At 45.0% G+C, this 13,756-nt stretch overlaps 1 protein-coding gene across 4 annotated transcripts in view; it reads left to right on the plus strand.

The window, feature by feature from the left end:
* Positions 1-13,756, plus strand: part of DNAJC16 (DnaJ heat shock protein family (Hsp40) member C16) — a 52,010-nt gene that overhangs the window by 29,980 nt on the left and 8,274 nt on the right. For all 4 annotated transcript variants that reach the window (XR_642966.3, XM_009199381.4, XM_009199411.4 and 1 more), the window contains exons 8-13: positions 4,754-4,884; positions 7,384-7,567; positions 10,451-10,633; positions 10,805-10,881; positions 12,791-12,871; positions 12,954-13,052. Coding sequence is in view for 3 of the 4 variants with exons in the window: in XM_009199381.4 (XP_009197645.1) it covers positions 4,754-4,884; positions 7,384-7,567; positions 10,451-10,633; positions 10,805-10,881; positions 12,791-12,871; positions 12,954-13,052 (755 nt within the window). In the remaining variant the exon portion in view is untranslated. The remainder of the gene's footprint in view (positions 1-4,753; positions 4,885-7,383; positions 7,568-10,450; positions 10,634-10,804; positions 10,882-12,790; positions 12,872-12,953; positions 13,053-13,756) is intronic.

Genomic DNA, 13,756 nt, shown 5'->3' on the forward strand with positions numbered 1-13,756 from the left:
TTAACCTTTCAACCTTTGAATGTGATGTATCTGTTTCATTTGTTTAGGTCTTCTGTAATATGTCTTCATAAATTTTATAATTTTCTCTGGAAAGAACGTTTTTGTTAATTTATTTCTAGGTACTTCCTATTTTTTATCCTATTAAAAAGCTTTTTTTTTTCTTATAGTTTATGCCGCAGAAAAAAATTTTTTTTTAAAGAATGTAGTCCAGGCACAGTGGCTCACCCCTGTAATCCTAGCACTTTTGGAGACTGAGGCGGGCGGATTGCCTGAGCCCAGGAGTTCAAGACCAGCCTGGGCAACATAGTGAAACCCCATCTCTACTAAAATACAAAAAAAAAACTTAGCTGGGTATGGCAGCACGCGCCTGTAGTCCCAGCTACTCGGGAGGCTGAGGCAGGAGAGTTGCTTGAACCCGAGAGGCGGAGGTTGCAGTGAGCCAAGATCGTACCACTGCACTCCAGCCTGGCTACAGAGCGAGACTCCATCTCAAAAAGAAAAGAAAAAAGAGGCTGGGTGCAGTGGCTCACACCTATAATCCCAGCACTTTGGGAGGCTGAGGCAGGTGGATCACGAGGTCAGGAGTTCGAGACCAGCCTGGCCAACATGATAAAACCCCATCTCTACTAAAAATGAGACAGAGTGAGACTCCTCTCAAAAAAAAAAAAAGAGAGAGATAAGGCCGGGTGTGGTGACTCACGCCTGTAATCCCAGCTCTCCGAGTCGGGTGGATCAGGAGTTCAAGGTCAGGAGTTTGAGACCAGCCTGACCACCATGGAGAAACCCAGTCTCTACTAAAAATACAAAATTAGCTGGGCATGATGGTGCATGCCTATAATCCCAGCTACTCGGGAGGCTGAGGCAGGAGAATCGCTTGAACCCAGGAGGCAGAGGTTGCGATGAACCACGATCATACCATTGCACTTCAGCCTGGGCAACAAGAGTGAAACTCCATCTCCAAAAAAAAAAAAAGAATATAAAGGGAGCTCACCCTAGCACTTTTAGAGGCTGAGGTGGGAGGACCACTTGAGCTCAGCCGTTCCAGACCAGCCTGGGCAACATAGTGAGACTTTGTCTAGACAGTATCTTTTATTGTTTTTTCTGTTTGCTGGTATAAGTAATACAGTTGTTGTTGTTTTTTAGATGGAGTCTTGCTCTGTCGCCCAGGCTGGAGTGCAATGGCCCGATCTCGGCTCACTGCAACCTCCGCCTCCTGAGTAGCTGGGATTACAGGCATGTACCACCATGCCCCTCTAACTTTTGTATTTTTTAGTAGAGGAAGGGTTTCGCCATGTTGGTCTCGAGCACCTGACCTCAGGTGATCTGCCCACCTCGGCCTCCCACAGTGCTGAGATTACAGGCATGAGCCACTGCGCCCAGCCTTGATTTTTAAATATAAACTTTGTATCATCCAGCAACCTTGCTAAACTCTTCTATTAACTTAAGTAATGTATCTGTACCATCTTTTAGATTGGCTAACTATACAATCATATCATCTGAGATTAATGACAATTTTACTTCTTTTTTTTCCAGCCCTCATTTTATTTCTTTTTCCAACATTACTCCTGACATCTGATATGATGTGGAATAGAAGTGTAGTAATCGGCCGGGCATGGTGGCTCAAGCCTGTAATCCCAGCACTTTGGGAGGCCGAGATGGGCGGATCACGAGGTCAGGAGATCAAGACCATCCTGGCTAACACGGTGAAACCCTGTCTCTACTAAAAAATACAAAAAACTAGCCAGTAGCCGGATGAGGTGGCGGGCGCCTGTAGTCCCAGCTACTCGGGAGGCTGAGGCAGGAGAATGGCATGAACCCGGGAGACGGAGCTTGCAGTGAGCTGAGATCCGGCCACTGCACTCCAGCCTGGGCGACAGAGCGAGACTCCGCCTCAAAAAAAAAAAAAAAAAGAAGTGTAGTAATCGGGGGCTGTCCTTGTTCCTGATTTCAAACAGAGGGAAGGCTTTCAGCATTTCCCCAATAAATGTGTTTGCAGAAGGCTTTTCAAATGTGGAGACCCTTTATCAGGTTGAAGAAGGTCCTTCTACTCCTTGTTGACTAAAAATTCTAACCACAATTGCTATGATTTTTATGAAATACTGTTTCTACATCCATTAGATTATTCTGATTTTTCTTCTTTAATCTTTTATATTGTGCTAACCATATTAATTCATTCTCTAATGTTAAACCTAACTTGCATTCATGAAATCCAACACGATTATGATTTCTATTATGCTTTCAATATACTACTGGATTCCATTTGCTAACATTTTGCTTAGGACTTTGATATTCATATTCAGAAGTGAGATTGACTTCTAACTTCTCTTTATCGTGATACCCATGTGGGACTTTTTCTCTTAGGAAGACTTTATGTAAGATTGTCTTCCTTGAAAGTTTGATTGAAAGCATCTGTAATGCCATCTGGGTGTTGAGCTTAGGTTTTTGGGTTTCGCTTTAAGGAAAGATTTTTGACTACTGATTAGGTTTTCTGTTTTAACTTCTGCATTGTAGGTAGTGATTCCTTCTTGTCATCTTTGAGATTATCATTTTATGCCTTCTCTTTTGTTTTCATGATTGGTTTTATCAGAGACTTGTCAATTGTATTAGCTTTTTCAAATAACCAGTTTTGTCTTTGTTAATTCTTCTTATAGTAATATATTCATTTCTTGTTCCATTTATTTCTATTTTCTCTGTATTCCTTTCTACTTTTATATTTTTGCTGTTTTTGACTTCTTGACAGAGATGTTTATTTCATTAACTTGTTTTCTATTACGTTAATTGTAAAATTCCCCTTCAAGTACTACTTTTTCTGTATCTCAGAGTTCTTATAAATAGTATTTTTCATCAGTCATTAAAGTTCAAAATATTTTCTAATATGTGATAGGCGTTCTTCTTTTGGGTTTTTTTCTTTTTTTTTTTTTTTTTTTTTTTTTTTTTTTTTTGGTCAGTCTTGCTCTGTCACCCAGGCTGGAGTGTAGTGATGTCATCATGGCTCACTGAAGCCTTGGCCTCCTACGCTCAAGTGATCCCCACCCTTCAACCTCCCAAGTAGCTGGGACTACAGGCACATGCCATCTCATCCAGCTAACTTTTTTTTTTTATTTTTTTTTTTTTCTTTTTTGAGACAGGGTTTCACTCCTGTTGCCCAGGCTGGTATGCTCTCCCGGGTTCAAGTAGTCCTCCTGCCCTAGCCTCCGAGTAGCTGGGACTAAGGCCACGCCTGGCTAATTTTTGTACTTTTAGTAGAGACAGGGTTTCACCATGTTGGCCAGGCTGGTCTTGAACTCCTGACCTCAAGTGATCCACCCGCCTTGGCCTCCCAAAGTGCTGGGATTATAGGCATGAGCCACCATGCCCAGCCTTTTGTTTTGTTTGTTTGTTTGTTTCTTGAGACAGGGTCTCACTCTGTCACACAGGCTAGAGTGTAGTGATGTGATCCTAGCTCACTGCAGTCTCTTAAGTCTTGGGCTCAAGCAATCCTCCCACCTCCACCTCCCAGGTAGCTAGGATTGCAGGCATGCACCACCATGCCTGGCTAATTTTTTTTATTTTTAGTAGAGGCAAGATCTCGTTATGTTGCCCAGAATGGTCTCGATCTCCTAAGCTCAAGCAGTCCTCCTGCTTCAGCCTCCCAAAGTTCTGGGATTATTGGAGTGAGCCGCTGTGCCTGGCCTTTTGTTTGTTTGTTTGTTTGTTTGTTTGTTTTTCATTTTTTGTAGAGATGGGGTCTCTCCATGTTGCACAGGCTGGTCTCTAACTCTTGGGTTCAAGGGATCCTCCTGCCTTGGCCTCCCAAAGCGTTTGGGTTAGAGGAATGAGCTTCCACACCTGGCTGTGTTTCTTAATTTCCAAACATAAAGGGAAATGTTTACATTTCTGGTTTGCATTTTATATGGAATTCTAGGTTAATTACCTTGTGGTCAGAATACCTGCTGTCAGTGATTTCAGTCCTTCGAAATGTGTGAAAGTTAGCAATAAAATGGTCATACGGTTTTGTAATCTGCCTTTTATACTTTGCAACATTGTTGCTTTGGGATTTATTTTTAATTGCTCAGTTGGCTACAGATCCTGAATGGAAATAATTTTGCCTAGAATTCTAAATGATTGACTTTTCATTTTAGGGTTCTTGTTGCTGTTGTTGTTGTTTGGGGGGTTTTTTGTGTGTGTGTTTTTTTTGGGTTTTTGTTGAGATGGAGTCTCACTCTGTTGCCCAGGCCGGAGTGCAGTGGCGTGATCTCGGCTCACTGCAACCTCCGCCTCCCGGGTTCAAGCAATTCTCTTGCCTCAGCCTCCCAAGTAGCTGGGACTATAGACACATGCCACCATGCCTGGCTAATTTCTGTATTTTTAGTAGAGACAAGGTTTCACTCTATTGGCCAAGCTGTTCTCAAACTCCTGACCTCGTGATCTACCCACCTTAGCCTCCCAAAGTTCTAGGATTACAGACGTGAGCCACCACGTCCTGCCATGACTGACTTTTTCAATTTGTCAGCATAAAATAGTGAATAAAAATTCTCCAGTGGAAAGTGTACTTGGTTTTCCCTTTGACCTGAACTAGCTGCGTCATTGCTTTCAGCCCTGCATTGCTGAAATAGATCACCACGTTTATTCACTCTAACAGGTCTGTCTTGTTTGGTTATATTACTTTAGCCAAGGTCAGCCACGTTTGTATTAAGCTGGTAAGTAAAGAAAGCCCATCTATTTGCATTGAGAACACTGCATAAAATCTAGCTGATTCTTGGTATTTCTCTAGGCCCGAGGTATGAAGAAGCAAATCATTGACGACTTCATCGCCCAAAACAAATATCTATTGGCAGCCAGGCTCACCAGCCAGAAGTTGTTCCATGAACTCTGCCCTGTGAAACGGTCTCACCGACAGAGGAAGTAAGGACTTAAGGCTTTGCCTTTGCTTGTCATTACAATAGAAGGATCATGATTCATTTTACTATAGGGTGGCGAGACATCTGTCCTGTAACAATGAGAACTTATTCTTCATTTAACAAATATTGGGCCGGATGTGATGGCTTACGCCTGTAATCCCAGCACTTTGGGAGGCCGAGGAGGGCGGATCACCTGAGGTCGGGAGTTTGAGACCAGCCTGACCAACATGGAGGAACCCTGTCTCTACTAAAAATACAAAATTAGCCAGGCGTCGTGGCACATGCCTGTAATCCCAGCTACTAGGAAGGCTGAGGCAGGAAAATCACTTGAACCTGGGAGGCAGAGGTTGCGGTGAGCCAAGATCATGCCATTGCACTCCAGCCTGGGCAATAAGAGCAAAACTGTCTCAAAAAAAAAAAAAAACACCAATTAGTGACTGTGATGATAATCATACTAATATGATGTATTAGTCCAGGGCACCTTAGCACCAAATTGTCAGATGTGCCAGCCTGTCCTAGTGGTCAGAGAAGATTTCCCTAAGATACAACATTTCAGCTGAGACCTGAAGGATGAGCACAGTTTAGCCAGGCATCTGGGAGAGACTGGGTCACTTTACAGAAGCACAGAATATGGAAGAGTGACTATCCCTACTAACGCATTGCACACAGGGTGAGTCTTTGGAGGTCTTGGGAAGGAGCAAGGATAACAATTAAACAGTAGGAAAGTATAGAGTATTGAGGAAATGGATTAGTGGGAATCAGGAAGGCAAAGTTACATATATTCAATAAAGTATGAAGAGTTACTATAGAAAGTATCTAAAAACTCTAGAAATTCAGGGAATATATTCATTATACCTTCTCAGGTGAATGAATCAGTGGCTTTAAATTTAGGGCTGTTTCATCTGTAAAAGGTATCTGGATATTGAAGGAAAACATATCAATCACGTTACTTGAAAATATAAAACATAAATAATTTCCCTGTGTTGGGCTTTTCAGGGTCCTTTATAGTCTTAAGAGCGAAGAAAAAATGACTTAAATATAAAAAAAGAATATCCTGGACTTGTAAGGATTGTTGTTTACACAGCCTTCAAAAAATATCCCAAATCCACACGCTTCTCACTTTTTCTAACTACTGCTACCCTGGAACAAGCCACCATCGTCTCCCAGCAGGACCCCTCTGGCAGCCTTCTAACTAGTCTCTTTGCTCCATTTGCCAGGCAGGTGTCCACACATCAGCCAAGGATGTTTGAAAATGCAAATCAGATCCAGTCACTCTCCATCCTGGGGTCTTTGCACTTGTAGTTCTCTGTACCTGGGATGCTCTGACCCCATTTCCTCTCATAACAATGTCACCTTTTCAGTTGGCATTTCCCTGACCAACCTGTCTGATGGAAAGTGACTTCCACCCACTCTGGCCTCTCTCTGTCCCCTTTTCTTCATCTTTTTTTTTTTTTTTTTAAATATGTAGTACTTGTTGATACCTGTCATGATATATCTGTTTTTATTTGTTCTCTATCTTCCCCACTGGAATATAAGCTCTATGAGGGCAAGAACATTGTCTATATTACCTGACATATACTAAGTGCTCAGTAAATATTTTTGGGAGAATGAATAGCTAAACTTTGCATTGGAACCTTGCAAAGGAAGCCCTTCAGAATGAGGCTTAGTGGCTTCTAGCCTGAGAGAGATTTGACCAGCCCTCCCTATAGTGGAAGAACTAGGACAGATAGTTTCTAAAAGGCCCTGTTGGCCGGGAACAGTGGCTCACACCTGTAATCCCAGCACTTTGGGGGCCCAAGGCAGGCAGATCACTTTGGGGGCCCAAGGCAGGCGGATCACTTGAGGTCAGGAGTTCGAAACCATCCTGGCCAACGTGGTGAAAACCCGTCTCTACTAAAAATACAAAAACTAGTTGGGTGAAGTGGTGCATGCCTATAATCCCAGCTACTTGGGAGGCTGAGGCAGGAGAATGGTTTGAACTCAGGAGGCAGAGTTACAGTGAGCCGAGATCACACCACTACACTCTCCAGCCTGGGCGACAGAGCAAGACTCCATCTCAAACAATAAAATAAAAGGCCCTGCTGCATCAGAAATTCAGTGACCAACCCCTTAAAAGAAATTCCTGCCAGGCATGATGTCTCATGCCTATAATTCCAACACTTTGGGAGCCTGAGGTAGGAGGATTGCTTGAGGCCAAGAGTTCAAGACCAGCCTGGGCAATATAAATAAAACTGTACATAATTTCATATATTATAGATAGAATTTTTAAATTCGCAAATGTGGTAAAGAAGTTTGGTTTGGGAAAAACATCACAGATTGGGAAAAGAAACCATTTGTTAATGACTTGGAAATCTTCCCTTGGTAGAAATGTCAGCTTTGATTGGGCACAGTGTATTCACTTCCATAAGATGAGCTCCTCATCTTCTTCACCTTCACTTGCCTTTATAGGTCCTGGCCCTGCCATCAGGGATTGGTTATAAAGCTTTGTCTTTTTGTTGTGCAGGTACTGTGTGGTTTTACTGACTGCTGAGACTGCCAAGTTGAGCAAACCCTTTGAGGCTTTCCTGTCCTTTGCCCTGGCAAACACACAAGACACAGTGAGATTTGTGCATGTCTACAGCAATCGGCAGCAGGAGTTTGCCGACACCTTACTACCAGACAGTGAGGCGTTTCAAGGGAAATCAGCGGTGAGCCACAGAGTCTGTCCTTATCCCAGGCTCTTCACAAGCATGTGGCACCTGATTCTGTTTCCTTCTTCCTTGAGAGTGTTGAATACAAATTCTAGGAAATCTGAAACTGAAGCCCATTTTCAAAGCCTACTCTTTTTTTTTTTTTTTCCTTTTTTTGAGATGGAATCTTGCTCTGTCTCCCAGGCTGGAGTGCAGTGGCGCGATCTCAGCTCACTGCAAGCTCCGGTTCCCAGGTTCACACCAGTCTCTTGCCTCAGCCTCCCAAGTAGCTGGGACTACAGGCGCCTGCCACCATGCCCGGCTAATTTTTTGTATTTTTTGGAAGAGATAGGGTTTCACCATGTTAGCCAGGATGGTCTCGATCTCCTGACCTCGTGATCCACCCACCTCAGCCTCCCAAAGTGCTGGGATTACAGGCATGAGCCACCGCACCTGGCCTTTTTTTTTTTGAGACAGGGTCTCACTCTGTCTCCCAGGTTGGGAGTGCAGTGACATGATCTCAGCTCATTGCAACCTCGACCTCCCGGGCTCAAGTGATCCTCCCACATAGCTGAGACCACAGGCACACACAACCACGCCTGGCTAATTTTTTGTGTTTTTTTGTAGAGATAGGGTTTCAACATGTTGCCCAGGTTGGTCTCAAACTCCTGAGCTCAAGCAATCCTCCAACCTCCCAAAGTGCTGGGATTACAAGCGTGAGCCACTGTCCCTGGCCTAAAGCCCGTACTTTTTTTTTTTTTTTTGAGACGGCGTCTTGCTGTTGTCACCCAGGCTGGAGTGCAGTGGCGCGATCTGGGCTCACTGCAAGCTCCGCCTCCTGGGTTCACGCCATTCTCCTGCCTCAGCCTCCCAAGTAGCTGGGACTACAGGCGCCCACCACCACACCCGGCTAATTTTTTGTATTTTTAGTAGAGACGGGGTTTCACTGTGTTAACCCCGTGATCTGCCTTGTGGATCTGCCCACCTCGGCCTCCCAAAGTGCTAGGATTACAGGCATGAACCACTGCGCCTGGCCAAGCCTACTCTTAAAACAGTTTTTGACCTGGTCCTTTTACACTCTGAGTGTCAGCCTCAGGCCCCCACAGAAAGCATCTTTTCTATCAGTAAATGTTAAAGGTCATCTGTCCTTTTCACCAGTTTTTCACTAAGGCAAGTCTGGTCTTGCAGCATCCTAGATCCTAGATTTTACAAATCCTCAGGCCACTGGTAATATGCTCTGGAAATTTCTGCCTCCCTCTGCCTCTTTAACTGCATCCTGGTTGATCTCTCCTGCGTTTCTCCTCCATTGTCATCACTCCCTACAGAAACAAGAAATTTTCCTCTGACTTTTTCATCTTTTTGGCAATCATGGAAAATCTCTCTAAAAAACAAAGATTTCCATTAATATTAAGTCAAAGATTATAGAGCAAAGTCTATTGAAAAAAAAAAGAGCTTTAACTTTTAACAAAAGCTTAGGAAAGTCACCATAAAAGTTATTTCTTGGGCCAAGCACAGTGGCTCACACCTATAATCCCAGCACTTTGGGAGGCTGAGGTGGGTGGATCACTTGAGGCTGGGAGTTCGAGACCAGCCTAATCAACATGGTGAAACCCCGTCTCTACTAAAAATATAAAAATTAGCTGGTCTGGTGCACACCTGCCTGCAGCCCCTGCTACTCAAGAGGCTGAGGCGTGAGAATTGCTTGAACCTGGGAGGCGGAGGTTGCAGTGAGCCAAGATCACACCACTGCACTCCAGCCTGGGTGACAGAGTGAGACTGTCTCACACACACAAAAAAAAGTTATCTCTTTTGTAAGAAAGATTTAGATCTCTTGCAAATATTTTGTACTTACCAATATTTGTGTTTAATCTTATTGCTGATGTCATTGGGTCCTTTTTTCCCATCCTCGCTAGAAAAACAGCTAGGCTAGCCATACTGGCTCATGCCTGTAATGCCAGCACTTTGGGAGGCTGAGGTGGGTGGATCACGAGGTCAGGAGTTCAAGACCAGCCTGGCCAGCATGGTAGAACCCCATCTCAACTAAAACTACAAAAAATTAGCCGGGCCTGGTGGTGCGCACCTGTAATCCCAGTTACTCAGGAGGCTGAGGCAGGAGAATTGCTTTATCCCAGGAGGCAGAGGTTGCAGTGAACTGAGATCATGCCACTGCACTCCAGCCTGGGCAACAGAGCAAGACTCAAAAAAAAAAAAAACTGATCGGGTGCAGTGGCTCACGCCTATAATCCCAGCACTTCGGGAGGCTGAGGTGGGTGCATCACCTGAGGTCAGGAGTTCAACAGCAGCCTGGCCAACATGGTGAAACCCCATCTCTACTAAAAATACAAAAATTAGCTGGGCGTGGTGGTGCACACCTGTAATTCCAGCTACTAGGGAGGCTGGGGCAGGAGACTCGCTTGAACCTGGGAGACGGAGGTTGCAGTGAGCCAAGATCACGCAATTGCACTCCAGCCTGGGAGGCAAGAGCAAAACTCCATCTCAAAAAACAAACAACTGGGCCAGACGTGGTGGCTCACGGCTGTGATCGCGCACTTTGGGAGGCCAAGGTGGGTGGATCACGAGGTCAGGAGATCGAGACCGCCCTGGCTAACATGGTGAAACCCCGTCTCTACTTAAAAAAAAAATATGTATATATATATATAAAAAAATAGCCAGGTATGGTGGTGGGCACCTGTAGTCCCAGCTACTCAGGAACGCTGAGCCAAGAGAATGGCATGAACCCAGGAGGCAGAGCTTGCAGTGAGCCGAGATCGTGCCACTGCATTCCAGCCTGGGCGACAGAGCGAGACTCTGTCTCAAAAAAAAAAAAAAAAAAAAAGCAAACAACTGTAACTTAACCATGCTTTTGAAGCTTCTGATGTTTTTTCTCTCCTCTTCTTCCAGGTGTCTATTTTAGAAAGGCGCAACACTGCGGGAAGGGTGGTGTATAAAACCCTGGAAGACCCTTGGACTGGGAGTGAGAGTGACAAATTTATCCTCTTGGGCTATCTCGACCAGCTGCGTAAAGATCCAGCTCTTCTGTCCTCTGAAGCAGTGCTTCCCGACCTGACTGATGAACTTGCTCCTGTGAGCATCGAGGCCAGGAAGGGTGGGACGCCAGGAGGGCCTGTGAGTACACAGTGCTGGTGGCGGATTTCTGCTCAGAGCAGAGGTCTAGCAGCAGCACTGTGTTGCAGGGTAGAGGGACTCTCCCTTCCGGGTTCAGTCCTGACCATCATCCATTTTCTCTCTACATAGGTTTTTCTCCTTCGATGGTTCTACTCTGCTTCTGACTACATCTCAGACTGTTGGGATAGCATTTTTCACAACAACTGGTAGGGATATTGCCGGCTTGAATTTCTTTTTCTCTGTTAATACTGATACCACTGTTTTTCTTTTGAAAAGAGTTCATCATTATTAAATTTCAATGTACACTTGATGAGGCAAGTGGAAGAACGTTTACACATTTTCTTTTTTTTTTTTGAGACGGAGTCTCACTCTGTGGCCCGGGCTGGAGTGCAGTGGTGCGATCTCGGCTCACTGCAAGCTTCGCCTCCCAGGTTCACGCCATTCTCCTGCCTCAGCCTCCCGAGTAGCTGGGACTACAGGCGCCCGCCACCGTGCCCAGCTAATTTTTTGTATTTTTAGTAGAGACGGGGTTTCACTGGGTTAGCCAGGATGGTCTCGATCTCTTGACCTCGTGATCCGCCCGTCTCGGCCTCCCAAAGTGCTGGGATTACAGGCTTGAGCCACCGCGCCTGGCCCGTTTACACATTTTCTATTCCCCTTTTTCTTTCTTTCAGTAACTTCTCTTTTTTTATTTTTTACTTATTTATTTATTTATTTATTATTTATTTATTTATTTATTTATTGGAGATGAAGTCTTGCTCTTGTACCCCAGCCTCAATCTGGGGCTTAGTGCAACCTTCGCCTCCCAGGTTCAAGCAATTCTCCTGCCTCAGCCTCCTGAGTGCTGGGATTACAGGCACACGCCACCATACCCGGCTAATTTTTGTATTTTTAGTAGAGATGGGGTTTCACCATGTTGGTCAGGCTGGTGTCGAACTCCTGATCTCCCTGATCTCGGGTGATCCACCCACCTCAGCCTCCCAAAGTGCTGGGATTACAGGCGTGAACCACCGTGCCCGGCCTTTTTTTTTTTTTTTTTTTTTTTTTTTTGAGACAGAGTCTCGCTCTGTCACTCAGGCTGGAGTGCAGTGGCGCGATCTCAGCTCACTGCAACCTCTGCCTCCCGGGTTCAAGCGATTCTCCTGTCTCAGCCTCCCAAGAAGCTGGAGTTACAGGCGCCTGCCACCATGCCCAGCTAATTTTTATATGTTTAGTAGAGACAGGGTTTCACCATGTTGGTAAGGCTGGTCTCGAACTCCTAACCTCAGATGATCCACCCACCTCAGCCTCCCAAAGTGCTAGGATTACAGGCATGAGCCACCGCACCTGGCCACTTCCCTTTTTTTTATATTGGCTGACTGACCCTTTCCCACTGTCTGGGAAAGGATCACCCATGGCTGCCATTCTGGGCGGCAGAGCCTGGGACTGTCTCTTCATCAGGGAACCTCTGGTACCCAGCACAGGACCCAACACACATGGAGGCCAGTGTATAGATGTAAAAGGAATGAGTGAATTAACCTGAAGAGGGATACCTACTCCCACCTACTGATGAGACCATGAACCCCTGAAGGACAGAACCATATCTCATTCATGTTTGTGATTCCTGGCACTCAACACAGCACCTGACAAATGACAGCCTTTGATGGGTGTTGGTAGGTGCATAAAATTTCAGAACACCAGTCCTAGGTGAAATCTTGAAAGATCAATTTTATCTCCCTACTCCACCCCTCTGGGCTACATCTGAATTTTTCTGGCCAGAAAAAAATCAGTAAAGTTGAGGTAATAATTCCACAATATCAGAAAATTCTTCCACATTTACACCTTAAATCCTTTATTATCCCTTTTATTGTTTGCTTATGCAGAACTTATTGAGCATAGCCTATTATACTGAGATACAAAATCAAACTTTTAGAATAAACTGAATTAGAACACTGAGCAATCTCTGCCTTCCCCTCCACCACCTCCACCCGCCAAGAAAAGCTCTGTCTGCCTGAAATTAGTAAGTGTTTATTGGTGTGAAGAGTTTTAGGTTTGGGATTTTTAGTTTATTTTATTTTATTTAGCTGGAGAGAAGAAACTTTAACTTGAGCTAATAGTTTGTTGATTTGGTTTTAGGCGGGAAATGATGCCCCTGCTGTCCCTGATCTTCTCTGCCCTCTTCATCCTCTTCGGCACTGTCATCGTTCAGGCTTTCAGGTAAATGTCTTGTGACTTCTCGGTGCACCACCATGGTTGCTGTTTACACTTTTTTTGTAAAACTCCTTTTTTCTTACTTTAGTGACTCGAATGATGAGCGAGAGTCAAGCCCTCCAGGTAAAGAGGAAGCCCAAGAGAAGACTGGGAAGACTGAGCCAAGCTTCACCAAAGAAAACAGCAGGTTTCTCTAACAAAACACCAGACTCACCTCCCCGGCACCTGCCCCCCAGATCCTGTCACCTGATAACACAGCATTGGAACATAGAGTGTAGAGAACTCTCATGCACCTCCTCCCATGTAAACTGTGGATACAGGGAAAAGTCACTGTGACTAAGACCCTCTAGGTATTTAGATGCCTTAGATTTCATAATGAAGGCAGAAGGAGAGAAGCCTGTCAGGCAAGTGGTAGGTGAGCCAGAAGAAGGACGTGGTTTATCCCTAAAGTGTCAATGAATGTGACCAGTCTTGTGCACATACACACCCAGCAGCGAGAGGCAAGGGTCTCTGAGACAAAGAACACAGACTGAACAACAGTTGTCTTCATTCTGTCCTAGAGCAACTTCTGCACCTGAAAAGCAGCATCAAGCTGGGCACAGTGGCTCACGCCTGTAATCCCAACACTTCAGGAAGCTGAGGTGGAAGGATTGCTTGAGCCCAGGATTGGAGACTAGCTTAGGCAACATGTCAAGACCCTATCTCTACAAAAAATGTATAAAATTAGCTGGATGTGGTGGCAGGCGCCTGTGGTCCCAGCTACTTGGGAGGCTGAGGTGGGAGAATCACTTAAGCCCAGGAGGTCGAGGATGCAGTGAGCCATGATCATGTCACTGCACTCAAGCCTGGACAACAGAGCAAGACCCTATCTCAAAAAAAAAAAAAAAAGAA

This window comes from Papio anubis, chromosome 1 (assembly GCF_008728515.1).
Source record: "Papio anubis isolate 15944 chromosome 1, Panubis1.0, whole genome shotgun sequence".
NCBI classification, from domain to species: domain Eukaryota; kingdom Metazoa; phylum Chordata; class Mammalia; order Primates; family Cercopithecidae; genus Papio; species Papio anubis.